The sequence below is a fragment of the Diadema antillarum genome, unplaced genomic scaffold (assembly GCF_040938485.1).
Source record: "Diadema antillarum isolate AM-2024a unplaced genomic scaffold, OU_Dant_1.0 scf00000188, whole genome shotgun sequence".
Lineage (NCBI taxonomy): Eukaryota > Metazoa > Echinodermata > Echinoidea > Diadematoida > Diadematidae > Diadema > Diadema antillarum.
The window spans coordinates 584,424-598,916 of record NW_027271077.1 but is presented as its reverse complement, the minus strand read 5'-3'; the positions used below and the strand labels follow the sequence as shown (position 1 = coordinate 598,916).

The window sequence follows — 14,493 nt, the reverse complement described above, 5'->3', positions numbered from 1 at the left end:
TTTGTGATACAGTAGTTTCCACTTTCTAAGGAGCTTGTGTTGAAATTTGTTCATAAATTTCAGTATATTTTTCCTTTTTAATGAGATGGTTGTTTAGTTTATTTAATTGGTTCTCCCAGCACTAGTGCAAATCAGTTAAGCGTCTTTGTTGAATTCCCATGGTCATTCACCTGCTAAAGTATCGAAAATCCTTCCAAAAATCCATAAACTGTTACGGATCACTACCAAAAATGTAATCGTCTGTTCCTTGTGTCATTCTCAAACTTCCCTGCAAGTTTCATCCAAATCCGTGCACAACTTTTTGAGTTATTTTGCACACAGACAAACAAACTAGCAAACTAAGTAACAAACAAACCAACGGTAATGAAAACATAACCTTTCTTAACCATAAGAAAGTAAAATTTCAATATGTAAAAGGTTCGTTAGTTCTTAACCTAGTTTTGTCATTTTTGAAACGTTCTGTAGGGATATTTTTCTCTTTCTTTTGGAGTGTTTTTTTTTTTTGGGGGGGGGGGGTGAATTATCTCTTTAACACTGGCTGTGGATTCTAATAAGACTACAAATAAAAGGCAGAGGAACTTTCAATACTCACTCTGACAATTTTCACCAGACCAGCCTGTCTCACAGTCAGAAGATTCTGTACAGACTCCAGAATATCTGTCACAAAGGCCTGACTGACAGTGACATGTTTGACTGCATCCAGCTCCATAGGTTCCGCTGGCACAATCTTTGTTAATAAAGTCGTACGATGGAATATCATTTAGAGAAATGACGGATTAATTTTCAATTAACTGAATTAAATAGAGAGCGCTGCTCTTGTGGCTGCCAGGAATTTTTACCTCTCGCCCCCTTTTTTAACATTTATTATGTTATTTTTAATCTTCCGAGATTGATTTCGACTTCTCATCTGCGTCAGCGTAATTAATGTAAAGTGGTGATTATGTTTGTCAAATTTATAAACGTCGTGAGGGTCTGTTTCGTACTATTTCTGGATGTTTTATCCCCAGCTCAATCCTACAACATATGACTAACGTATACTACATAAGCTCGCAGAAGCCCTGGCGTCGCGTGGGGTGTCACCCCCATGGATTTGTCTACATGGATACTAACAAGAAATGACTCTTAAACGGAGCAACCGGATCAGCGTAGAAACGGACGCCGTGGTAGGTCCGAGTTCCGAGAGATGTCAGTATAATTCTTTCACCCAAACCTCGCTATCCTATCGTGAGTTGAGGGAAGGGGGCTGAGACTGGAATGGGAAGTTTACGCTCTGATTATAATGCCAGCTGAGTCGATTTTTGTCCTGCTTTTATTAGATATTTTTCTTTCAAGTCGCTTGTTTGTTTGTGTGTTTAGTTTTGTTTTGTTTTTGTACCTACAGGTATTTATATATGATGTACTATTTAGTATTCTCGATTTTTGTAACGATCATTCATGTATGTAGAAATCCCGCACTGAATTTCCAGTGATATTTTTGTTGGACGTTTTAAATGAATTGCATTGCATTGAAATTACTATGACGGTCTTGTAATGAGCTGTTAGTGCTCTGTTCAACATGTGCATTTCATAAAAAAATATGTATTCAATGTATTCAATGTTTTTTATTTTCATTTTTCGACAGAAATATAAACATCACTTTTTTTGGTAACAGAAAATAAGGTGCGTAAACTATGTAACATGAAAAGAATGTACAATAATTGTACCACCTTACAGTAATTATACACTATCATAGAACTCAAGTGATTAGAAGCAACTAAACAGTATGCAAAATTCGAAAAATGGAGGGACCCACTAAAAAGACAAAGCTTGTAGAATGTGCGCCCCCTCAGAGAAAAAAACAACCCATCAGTTGAGAACAAAGTAAAAGTATGGAAGCCCACTAGAACGAGAGATCAACAAAAACATAAACATGAAACTAGACTGGAGTAGGAGTAACAGTACAACGGAGAGTTGACTATGAGACGAGACAAAATGAAGCAAAGCTGACATAATAGAAAAGAACAGAACAGACAAAAACGTTCTACAGAGACAGCGATCTCGTAAGAAGTATGTCGAGAGAGTGGGAAAAGTGACGCGAGAAAGAAGAGGGTAATAGACATATAATCGGAGAAATACCGTAGCATTATATGCCGTAGCATTATATACCGTAGCATTATATGAGTATAATATACAGGAGCTAAAGTATACTTGGCAATCAATACGTGAAAACATAGGTTCTTAGAAAAGTAGTTATGACAGCTGGTTAATTCTATTTAGTAGAATTATAAGATTGCAATAAAAAGACTTTCAATTTCCTGTTGAATGAGTATACAGAGGAAGTTGAATGAGTATACAGAGGAAGTTAGGATGTCACATCAACCAGTTGATAACAGTACTCTGAATTTATCATCTAATTCTCAGTCTTTGATATTCATCAATCAAATTACCTTCCATTATAAAATATTTCACATTAAACAAGTAGCCTAAGTTGTAATGTACAGTTTTATGTACAGTGGGGAGACCAATACTAATAAATACAGGTTTGCTAACTGCAGCCTTAATAGACTCAAAGGAGAATGATTCCCTACCTGTATCACAGTTGATTCCTTGTCTTCCTGTATCACAAGAACACCCGAATGGATCAGGTAGGCAGAACTGACGAGAGCTACACGGGGCGGGTGGATCATTTGCCTTGTATGTACACCTAAACTCACAGTGTGGTCCAAATCGATTTCCACCGTCGGTTCTGCAGACTAAGAAAAATCAATTACACACCGATAAGGTTTATAGCTATTTTGAACACTTTACCAATGTTCATGACTCGTTAAATATTGAGTTGAAACAACTGTCGCAAAACCAATACCAAAAAAACCACTGGTGTCCACTCTGTGATATGTATGTATGCATTCAATTGAGTGTGGTAATATGTCTGCACAGATGTATACTTCAAAATCAGCCATATGTCCAACTAATACCATTAAATTCAATTCAATTTCAATTCTATTTTATTCAACCATTCAGTAAAGACATGTACGTAAAATGCAAATAATATCCGAAAAGGCAATGTACATAATAAATAAAAGACATTGAAACTATCAAACAATTAAAATATCACTTCCCATATTCACATCTTGTTGCATATTTCCCTTTTGCATGATACTTTAAAACTTCACAAAGATGAGCATGCTTTTATATTATCATTTAAATCACTACATATGTTTTTTCCTGCGAAACGTAATGAATCTAATGCTTGAATTGTATGTACTATTGGTTTATGTAACAATAGTTTCTGCCTTTTGTTATAAGTATAACAAAATGAGTTGCACTTAAACATATTCTCAAATATGCTAGGAACATTGCCAATATGAAAATAATAACTAGATATTGAGGTATTAAATATAATCAATTCCTGAAGAGGAAGAATTTTATTTTATTTGAATAATGGGAATGTAGGGGCATCACGAACAGAGTGCGTTATAATCCGAATGGCTCTTTTCTGAAGCATTACAAGTTCAGATAAATGAGACGAGTATGAGTTACTCCGTACAACATTACAGTAAGATAAACGCGGTAATATTATACAATCATAAATTAAACTGGAATTGAATAGGAAATTTTCTGGCCAATACCTGCCAAATTAGAACTAAACTCTGCAATAATTTGCTCACGTGTGAAATACTTGTGTTCACTCGAATACATCTCACTTTGAATATTATGTATTTCTTTAAACCTAATATATCACTTCTTTCACTCCATGTTCTTTTCATAGTTCCCTTATACTTCTGAAAAATGTTATAAAACACTGTTTCTTGGAACACCGTATAATACTTGTAAAGTTTTTATCGTATTATACGAAGTGTACTTACAAAAAGATAACATATTAGGGACATGGAGATATGCCTAGTAAAGACGAGTCTTCTTTCTTATAGAGTGAGTAAAGCTTTTGTAGTCCAGAGTTTTCGTCTTTCATCTTTTGGGTAACAAGAGGCAAACTATCCTCATACAAGGCTATACAAACCTCCATAAAATAACTATAACTTTCATTCACATCATCACTCTCATAAAGAGATGACAAATCATTTTTTCAACTGTCTTTCTTTTAATTCTTCAATCATTTTATCAGTAATAAACGAAGAGTTTGTTTGCAAAAACCGATAAGTCCATATTTGCGAAATGGAGATATTTGCGATTAAAGGTCAAGAAAAATAAAGAGAATAATAAAACAAAATTATTGCTTCTTTTAACCATAACTTCAAAAATGTACCTTTATATGTAGTGAACAATATATCATTCAAAAGGTATTATTTTGTACTTTATGACAGAGACCGTAACTCAAAATCTTCAAAAATGGACTTATCGGTTTTTGCAAACAAACTCTTTACATCTTCTTTGTGGTCTATTGTTGTTATTCCTGACATATTTTGTACCGTTTTGCTTGGCATCTGTAGATATAAAAAAACAAGCAAGCAAAAAAAAAAAAAAAAAAAAAAGATAGTTGTCTGATAAATCAGTATATAATAAACCAGATTTTAACATTTAATGAAAAGTATTAAGAAAAATATTATCTATCAATTTTCAAGATTTCGATGTAATCCGTGATGGTTTTGAAATAAGCGGATGAAAATTATACGTAAACATATTTTGCAAAAAATCAATAGTATATTTATGATAGTGATGATTAAAGATAACATAAAGTTTTGGTATCTCAAAAGTTTCCCTGAGTCTCCTTGTCTTAGTTTGTGTTTCAGGTTAAAGTACCTTTCATATAACTAACACTGTGAGACTTACTCGCCCCAAAGTGCTCTCATGTCTTAGTAATCATGCAATAATGGTTTCGTACAATACGTGTATATTGATTCTCGCGGTACCGCGTCGAGTCAAACTAACGGCTCGTTCGAATTTTTCAGAGCCCGCTCTGCTCTGGTACGAAACCATTATTGCATGATTACTAAGACATGAGAGCACTTTGGGGCGAGTAAGTCTCACAGTGTTAGTTATATGAAAGGTACTTTAACCTGAAACACAAACTAAGACAAGGAAACTCAGGGAAACTTTTGAGGTACCAAAACTTTATAATATAAATTTGCTTAGAGATAATATTATTATCTCTAAGCAAATTTATATCGAAATCACCCAACAAATATATTTTTTCTCCACTTCAAAAAGATCTAAACACAATTTGATATTCTCATTAAAATATAACACATTACTACTTGGCAGGCTGTGAACACAACCAATAACTTTATTTGATGATTCTGTACTTTCTATAAAGATAGATTCCATTCCTGTCGAACAAAAGAATATATCACTACGTGTTACATATTGAATGTTATTTCTAATATAAAAAACAACACGTACCTCCTCCCGTTCTATCACGTTAACACCATTGAACTAGGGAGTAACCTTCTATATTATACATGTTCATAGGGGAATTGGTATTCAACCAAGTTTCACTTATTCCAGTAATGTCAAAACTGAATCCAAAGATGACAAAAATATTTGTAAACTATCATTTTTTTTTTACATAAACTTCTCACATTTATAAGAATAACTGAAAAGAAACTGACCCTGTTTACCTTCATATTAAAATCTTCAGGAAAAAAAAAGTACTGTCACCAAGTAACATTAATTTTGTGTATTATCACCAGTATCAAATATATCATACTGAATATTACCAATGTCATTGATATCAGATGGTTTCATTCTCAAAATTTAAAATCCCTGCTCATTGATATTTTCATTCCGATAAAAGAAGCTACAAAATCAAAATCAAAATCATCATTGTAATGATTGAAAGGGAAAATGTGCGCTGAACATTGAACGCATAAACTGAGAATTTGTAGATTGGGAACTGAGATTACTGCAGTGCTTACGACTTTCACTCATTTGACACCCCCTGGGACACACACAAATAAATTACAATATGACACAATTGGATTAAATTAGTTTTAAAAAATGCACAAATTTGGGGACGGATTTACATAAAATATCGAAAACACCTGTTTATGATCGAGCAGTGATGAATACTTAACATCATCATCAGCTTTTAAAAAGTATTTCTAAAACATTGTAAAAATTTGGACAAACACATTTCAAATGAAGGTCAGGTTAGAGAACCCTGCAATGAGTCTACGCAGGATAACATGGCATTATCACTTTATTGTTTAATTATTTGTACATCTAGACTGGCAAATCTAATGCACAGTGCGCTCGTAAGACGTTTTAAATAGTCTTTATATCACAGCACCTGTTGGATTATATTTATCCATATGTGACCTGACATGTTAGAGGGTACGTTTTTTGTTTTGTTTTTTTCATTGCCAGTGTATATACGCATGACATGAATGAATGCAGTGGATAAACAGAAAAGAAATAGGGCAATAAATAATGCAAAATACAATTTACTCTACGCACATGTCAATTGAAATGTGTGATGTCAGTGTCATGTGTCTGTGTATTGTGCAATATCCTCCATTTTTTTTTAACCAAAGATTTTGAAGATATTTGTCAGAACCTGTTTTGCCATGACTATAACGAGGACAGCAAAAGCTCTGGATTTGAATTTTGAAGGAATCTTTGCTTAGGATTGCAAAGAATTTAAAAGACACTTTTCAACCAAGTGACACTGTCTAAAGGATCCAATAATTACTCATGTACCATACACAAAGTTTCATGTTGGACATACAGTTAGTACACGAATGAAACAATATCACCCTTGTCCCACACAAGGTTTCATTTTGGACGGGCTCACATCGTATGGAGACATTAATTGTTGTAGAAACCTGCATGTGACATACAAAATAATATACATTGTAGTTAGCTCTTCATTTGCCAAGCAGTGATACCATTATCTTATCATATTAGTCTGATCTTATTCTACTGCTGGGCTGTAAAAGTCTGACGAGTGGACACATATTGAAAGCTCATCGATCATCTTTATGTTGCCATTATGCCCAGCTTTCATTTAAGTTTTAGATTTTACCTTTACTGGCTATTGCAGAGGCCGAGGAACCGAGGGGGCTGTAACCCCCCCCCCCCCACCACACACATATACACACACACACACATCTTCTTGGTTCGTCAAAAAGAGAAATGGGGGAAAAAAACAAATCGGGGAAAAAATCCCAACACCCATGAATTTATATTTCAGATATTCCACTCGTACATTTTTCCCGTCTTAGCGGGGGATTCAAGGTTAAGACCCCCGGTCCCGCAGCCCCCCCCCCCCCCCCCCCCCACACACACACACATACACTGAAAAATGTTCCGCTGCCCCTTAGCAACTTCTATCATTAAGATACATCTAAGGCGCATCACATCTAATTGCAGGTCATGTTGGAAAACATCTATTTCACCCGTGAGCTGATGAACTTGCAAGTGAATGGCAAACTATCTGTGGATCTATACATCTTCAAAATTACTTTTGCAATCCCAAGAGTAATCATGCCAGCTGGGTTAAGCTCTCTCTCTAAATTGGAATATATAAAAGGAATTGATATCAGGGGCGGATCCAGGAATTCCGTAAAGAGGGGTGCCATCACAAAATAAAAGCGGGGCCCACGCCCCCTTTCTCTTTCATTTTTTCTCTGTTATTTCTTTTGCTTTCACAATAAATGAAGGGGGACGTTGCATTGTTGAAGGGAAGTCTGCATTTCTGAATAGACTTTACAAGGAGGGTATTGCCTATCGAAGAACATTAATTATACAACTATTTGCCATCTAATGTTAACACGTTTTTGTGAAAGACTATGTCAGTCAAAATTACAATTTCAAAACGAGACTTAGTTAACATGTCATCACCTTATTTTCTCTCATTATAATAAATAGGCCTACACATGATACAAAAAACTTTCATCGGCAGGGGATGACGATAAATTTACATGATTGAGCTTCAACCAACCTTTAATTGTAGAGGGCAAGCTTTCGTCCTACTCCTGAGGACTTTCTCAAGCATTATGCAGTGAAGTGTTGTCTTGCTGCCGTTGCCTGTCTCTGTTGATCTCTGGACCATAGATGGGTGAAAGGGTATAGCCCGAGTCTCTGTTGAGAGCTGGATTGATCCTTCTGATCCAAAGTGCCTCCTTTATTTTTCTTTTTAACCAGTTGCTTTCAAAGTCAATGATACGCGCCTCATCCCATTCAATGTTGTGTCCTGTATTGTAAGCGTGCTCAGCTATCGCCGAGTGTGATGGGTTGTTTAGTACGTCTCAGTGCCCTTTTGTGTTCCTTAAGTCTCTCGTTCAAGGTTCTGCTAGTTTCCCCGATGTAACAATCATGGCAATCAGCACAAGTGATCTTATATACAATGCCTGACCTTATGTGCCTTGGGACTTTGTCTTTAGCATGGACTAGTCTACTTCTCAGGGTATTAGAGCTCTTGAATGCAATATCAACGTCCTTGTTGTGGAATGCTCTTTTCAAACGGAAGATATTGTGTTTATGAAGGGGAGGACTACCCTATTGCTAGTCTCCTTCCTTTCCTTTGTGGGTGACTTAGTTCTTGTTTTGTCCTTGGCTTTATGTCTCATCCAAGCTGGGTATCCACATGCTGTAAGGGTCTTGTCAATATGGTGGAATGCACTCTGTAGTGCATCATTGTCAGAGGTTACATTTCGAGCTCTCAAATACAAAAATCTAGCAACTCCCTCCTTTGTGTTGAGTGGATGATCCGAATCGAAGTTCAAATAGGAGTCAGTGTGGGTTGGTTTCCTGTACACAGTGATAGAAACTGAAAGGTCGTGGTTGACAGAGACCTTTGTGTCTAGGAAATTCAGTGAACTTTGAACTTCTTGCTCTACAGTGAATTCAATGTGTTGGTCTATACTATTGATGCACTTAGGGTGAATTCGTCGATATGGTCTTGGTCAATGATAACAAAAGTGTCATCCACGTATCTCCACCAGATTCTAGGGGGGGGGGGGTGGGGAGCATTCGAAAAGATCTCTTCTTCCAGATGTTCTAGATACAAGTTACAAACGACCGGTGAGATAGGTGATCCCATAGGTGTTCCATGAGTTTGTTGGTATAACTTGCCATTGTAAGTGAAGTAGGTGTTTTCAAGACAAATACTCAACAACTGACCAATTTCATTAGGGCTTAAACCTGTTCTATCATCAAGTGTTTGGTCTTCTTGTAGATGCTCTATCACGATTTCCACAGCCCGTTTTACCGGAACACTTGTGAAAAGGGAACTGACATCATAGCTCACCAGTTTCTTATTGGCTGTAACTTTGCAAGATTTCACCTTCTCAATAAAATCTGTTGTGTTCACAATATGTCTATCCGTGCGGCCAACAATCGGTTGAATTATCTCAGTAAACCACCTACTTCACTTACAATGGCAAGTTATACCAACAAACTCATGGAACACCTATGGGATCACCCAGGCATTGTATATAAGATCACTTGTGCTGATTGCCATGATTGTTACATTGGGGAAACTAGCAGATCCTTGAACGAGAGACTTAAGGAACACAAAAGGGCACTGAGATTAAACAATCCATCACACTCGGCGATAGCTGAGCACGCTTACAATACAGGACACAACATTGAATGGGATGAGGCGCGTATCATTGACTTTGAAAGCAACTGGTTAAAAAGAAAAATAAAGGAAGCACTTTGGATCAGAAGGATCAATCCAGCTCTCAACAGAGACTCGGGCTATACCCTTTCACCCATCTATGGCCCAGTGATCAACAAAGACAGGCAACAGCAGCAAGACAACACTTCACTGCATAATGCTTGAGAAAGTCCTCAGGAGTAGGACGAAAGCTTGCAGCTCAATCATTTAGGCCTATACATGTACACTTCTTTTTTTTCTTTTTTTTTCAATTCAGATGAATCTATTGGGATTTTTCTGCATTGAATATGTATTACAAATGAAATACAGTCATTTCTCTTTGTTTTCAAGACAATAAAACATACAGTGTGTACATCCGAACATTATTATAAAATATGCGTTTACAGATTAAAAAGAATAAGGGAACATGACAATTGGGAACCACTCGAGACTAAGTGAATTAAATGATCTGACTGAATTGTGGCGCATGTATGGGGAGTGTAAATGCAGAAGACTGGCATCAAATAAGCATATCGCTTGAAGATACAATAGACTTGAAAGAGAAGAAAAAAAAAGTAAATAGGCAAAATATACATCAGGTATACTTATCGAAAAGAAAAGAAAAGAAAAACAGTCATTCAGTTCATACTAAACTCATTATTCATGTGAATTCATTAAACACAGCTCTTCTAATTGTCGTCATTAGTGTATCATAACTCTAAATATGTGTTATGTGATGCATAAAATCGTATCAATCAAATGTTGCAAATGAAGCAAATGTTGTACCAGTCTACAAGAAAGGTAATCGATCTACTCCTGTAAACTACCGCCCCATTTCGCTGACATGTATTTGCTGTAAACTAATGGAGCACGTTTTAGCCAGCAAAATTATGAAGCACGGGGACGAAAATAACATCATTTTCCCCCTGCAATATGGCTTCCGTAAGAACATGTCATGTGAACAACAATTACTTGGTTTCACAAGCGATTTACATAGGAACTTGGATGCAGGACGTCAAACGGATGTTATAGTCATGGATTTTTCAAAAGCTTTTGACAAGGTTGGGCATGAGCGGCTTTTACGTAAACTGGACTACTACGGTATCAGGGGGAAAAATCTGAAATGGATTCAAAGTTTTCTCAATGGAAGAAGTCAGAGGGTCGTTTTGGATGGTATTAAATCTTCTTCAGTAGCGGTAGGATCTGGAGTGCCTCAGGGGTCGGTTCTTGGGCCTTGCCTCTTTCTACTTTACATCAATGACTTGCCTGATGGTCTCGCGTCAAAGGTTCGCCTTTTTGCCGATGATGCAATTTCTTACATGACCATCGACAATCAACATCATACGCAAAATCTTCAAGAGGACCTAAACAAAATTGGTGACTGGGCGAAAAAATGGATGATGGATTTGAACACAGATAAGTGTAAGGTTTTGACAATATCCAGGAAAAGAAGTAAGGTGCAACACGTGTATCATCTAAATAACGCCCCTCTTGAATCTGTTGAATTCGTGAAGTACTTGGGTGTAACCATCACTTCTGATTTAAAGTGGACCCAACACATCAACAATACTGTCAATAAAGCCAATAACGTGCTTGCATTTCTAAAACGCAATCTTCGCATAAAATCTTCTGATGTTAAAGCCACAGCTTACAAAACGTTGGTTCGACCAATTGTTGAGTATGCTTCCACAGTTTGGGACCCATCTACCAAGAACCTAATCCACCAAGTGGAAATGGTCCAGAGAAGAGCTGCGCGATTCACTTTAAATCGCTACCATAACACCTCGAGTGTCACCAAAATGCTACAAGAACTTAATTGGACCACTCTAGAACAGCGCAGAGAAAATGACAGGCTAATTATGATGTACAAAATACACAATAATCTCACTCCTCTTTCAGCACAGGACTATATCATCAAACAGGCTACTCAGTTAACGAGAGCCTCGCAACAACACTCCTATCAGGTACCATATTCGAGAACTGAATCGCATCGCCATTCATTCTTCCCAAGAACTGTAAGGAACTGGAATTCCCTGTCGTCAGAAATTGTTTCAGCGCCATCTGTGGGATCATTTCGAAACCGTCTAGCGGTTGATCACAGTGGCTAGTATTTTCGTCAAATTTTCTATGTGCTTGTAAATATCTGTAAATAAATTGTATTATAATGTAAATAGCTCCAGTCTGCAAGAATCTTCAATCTATTGAAGGAGGCAGACTTAATCAGAAGAAGAAGAAGAAGAAGAATCATAATTATCACTTCAAAAAGAAAAATCAATAAAAAATTCAGCTTTGTGCAACCAAATTACCAATGTCATTACTCATCACTTGTTGTCAGTGCTAAGTGTAAGCTTGATTCCTTATGATTCCATTATTAAATCTCCTCTGTCCAATTAGAATGCTTGTAATTGCTTGTTTCTTTATCTAATTCTATCATTAAAAAGTCATTTGGTCATAGAATTTGCTTAGAATATCATTAATATTGTCCGTTTACGTCTAAGTCCAACCTAAAGTCATATCGACGGTGTATGTATTCTATCTCATCTTAATAAGGTGTATACCGTACACGTACTCTGTAAGCAATTTGGTCCTTTGAAGTTGTTTGGACATACACATCTGCCAGTATCGTCATCACAAAGTCCACCATTGTAGCATTTGTCGCAGATTCTGACGCAGTTAGGGGGGCCCCATTTACCTTCTGGACAATCTACACAGAAGAGAGAGAGAGAGAAAAAAAAATAATAATCATGCATGTCGCATCAACGTATAGCTTTGTCCTATACCGGTACTGAATTACCTAAGAATATCCTTGCTACAGTATACGATGTCATAAGTTCGAGAAATGTGACCAAATGCTATAAATTCATTATTATTTTTCGACTACTCATCATTAAAACTTTCTCAAATTAAACGGACGGATTTCCCTATCATGGTGTATCTTTGTTCGCTGGTGTTTTTCTGTTGTTGTTGTAGTCGATGTCGGAAAAGCAGTCAGATGAATTCGGTCCGTCCATTGTGTTACACCACAATGTGAAACTCGGCTTCCCTTGTGGCTAACGAGATGAACATATATTTCATTGTACTGGAATTTGATGCATGTAGGGATCGTCAATGTTAATTGAGATGAAACTGATCTTGGAATCGAAGATGATTATTGTTGTAACGTACCTCAACATGGTTAAATTATACTCAAGTGGCCTTCAACGCAAAGAAGCACATGCAATCATACCATATGTTTGAAATCTTATTGGTTTCGGTCTCTAATGGCGGAACAAAATGCAAGCAATACATGGACGACAAACAAGTACCTATATACATTTTTGATAGGAGGTATTGATGATTTGTGATTTAGTCCAAAGTTAAGATTATATCTTATTATTTAAGTACTTATCACGGCAATCGCACAGAACAAGGCTCAAACATGTAAAACTTCAGACTTTTTCGATTTCCCACTTTACACAGATTACATTTATAAGTCAGTGTTCATTCAAACGCGCTTGTCAGTATATCTAAAGAAATTGATATACAATGTACATAGTAGAAAGGGAGCTTTTCTGTTCTTCAGATATGCATGAAACTGGAGTCGCAGGTACTGTGTAATAATCGATGTACGTTAATCTGCATTTTGAACATATTCCATATATACGTTCTTAACCAAACAGTAACAGGGTAAGTTCAGATACCGAAGCAGACAGATCAAGAATCATTGAAAATCTATTAAACACTTCATATCTATTATTTTCTAGTGTGATATTTCTTTTATACACAAAAACTTATCCTTGCTTCAATGACTTACTTCGAACTATTAATCTGTACAAGGCTCCTCTTCCTTGACTTCGCATACCACTGTAGTAAATCTCATAGATGCCTTCATCCTCAGCCACGATTGGATCAGAAAACATGAACGTGTTGGTTGTCTGTCCTGTCACGGGGTCTCCTCCATCCTTTCTCCACACAGGGTTTACAAGAGTACTAGTAGTGGTAGCTCTCATTTCAATCATCACTCCTGTGTCACCTACATTCACTGTACGGGTAAATTTCCCATCCACAGGCTCAAAGTAGGCTATAGAATGCACAGATATTGTTAAGAAGGCATCACCATTATGTCATGATAATATCTATGACATTATACATTTGTAGTTCTAGGGTGATATCATAATTCTATTACATAACACTTCGTACAAGCTTTCAGAGGGTTAGCATATTCCTGCGTGCTTTGGCAGAGAGATCACACCAAGGAAATTCAAAGTCTTTTGTTATGATAATGAGTTTGGCAAACCAGTCCCTATAAATAGCGAGTATTCCCACTATTCGACATCTTTTCTTCGTATGTTCGGCAGAGAGTTATAAGCTTCGCTTACTAATCTTTTTCGACGTGGGACAAACCTGAGTGATACAGAAGACAACGGTTCACAGCCGCCGGTAACGGGGCTGTATATCAGGTAGAGCTGCGGTCTAATCTTTCGGCGCAGAAGAGTGAGATTCAACGTTTATCGGCCCAATTATCTCGCTTTATGGATGGACAGATGTCTGTCTCTAGTTACGTTCAGACGGCAGGCCCTAACCTCGAGGTTAGGAAACCTCGAGGTGTAGCTCTTGCCCCCTAACTACGACGTGTGTCCACACGACGAATCTTAACCTCGAGGTTACAAAACCTCGAGGTTAAGCTTCTGCCCCCCGTAACTACGAGTGGGTCCCACTCGATGTTAAAACCACAAAACCGGAAGTTTCAGCCCACACTGCTAACAAGGCGTCTATTTATTCTTTAGTCGAACCCTGTCGGACTCGCTTACAGGTACTCTTTTTCTCTGTCATGGTATGCAGAGATAGCACTGCACTTATGACTTTATGCCTTTATGAAGATATTCGCCGAAAACATTTTATTTATTTTTTTTTTTTAGCGTCGGAGAAGAATATAGAATACAGTAGCGAGTTCGACGTGTTCAGTTTCAGAGATC

The 14,493-nt window shown here is 37.0% G+C and overlaps 1 protein-coding gene across 1 annotated transcript in view; it reads right to left on the bottom strand.

Moving 5' to 3' along the window:
• LOC139723381 (receptor-type tyrosine-protein phosphatase kappa-like) overlaps positions 1-14,493 on the bottom strand; it is a 55,975-nt gene that overhangs the window by 40,568 nt on the left and 914 nt on the right. Inside the window, exons 3-6 of the mRNA XM_071634629.1 lie at positions 13,332-13,483; positions 12,108-12,242; positions 2,568-2,732; positions 593-727 (exon numbers count right to left, since the gene is read on the bottom strand). Coding sequence (XP_071490730.1) covers positions 593-727; positions 2,568-2,732; positions 12,108-12,242; positions 13,332-13,483 — 587 coding nt within the window. The remainder of the gene's footprint in view (positions 1-592; positions 728-2,567; positions 2,733-12,107; positions 12,243-13,331; positions 13,484-14,493) is intronic.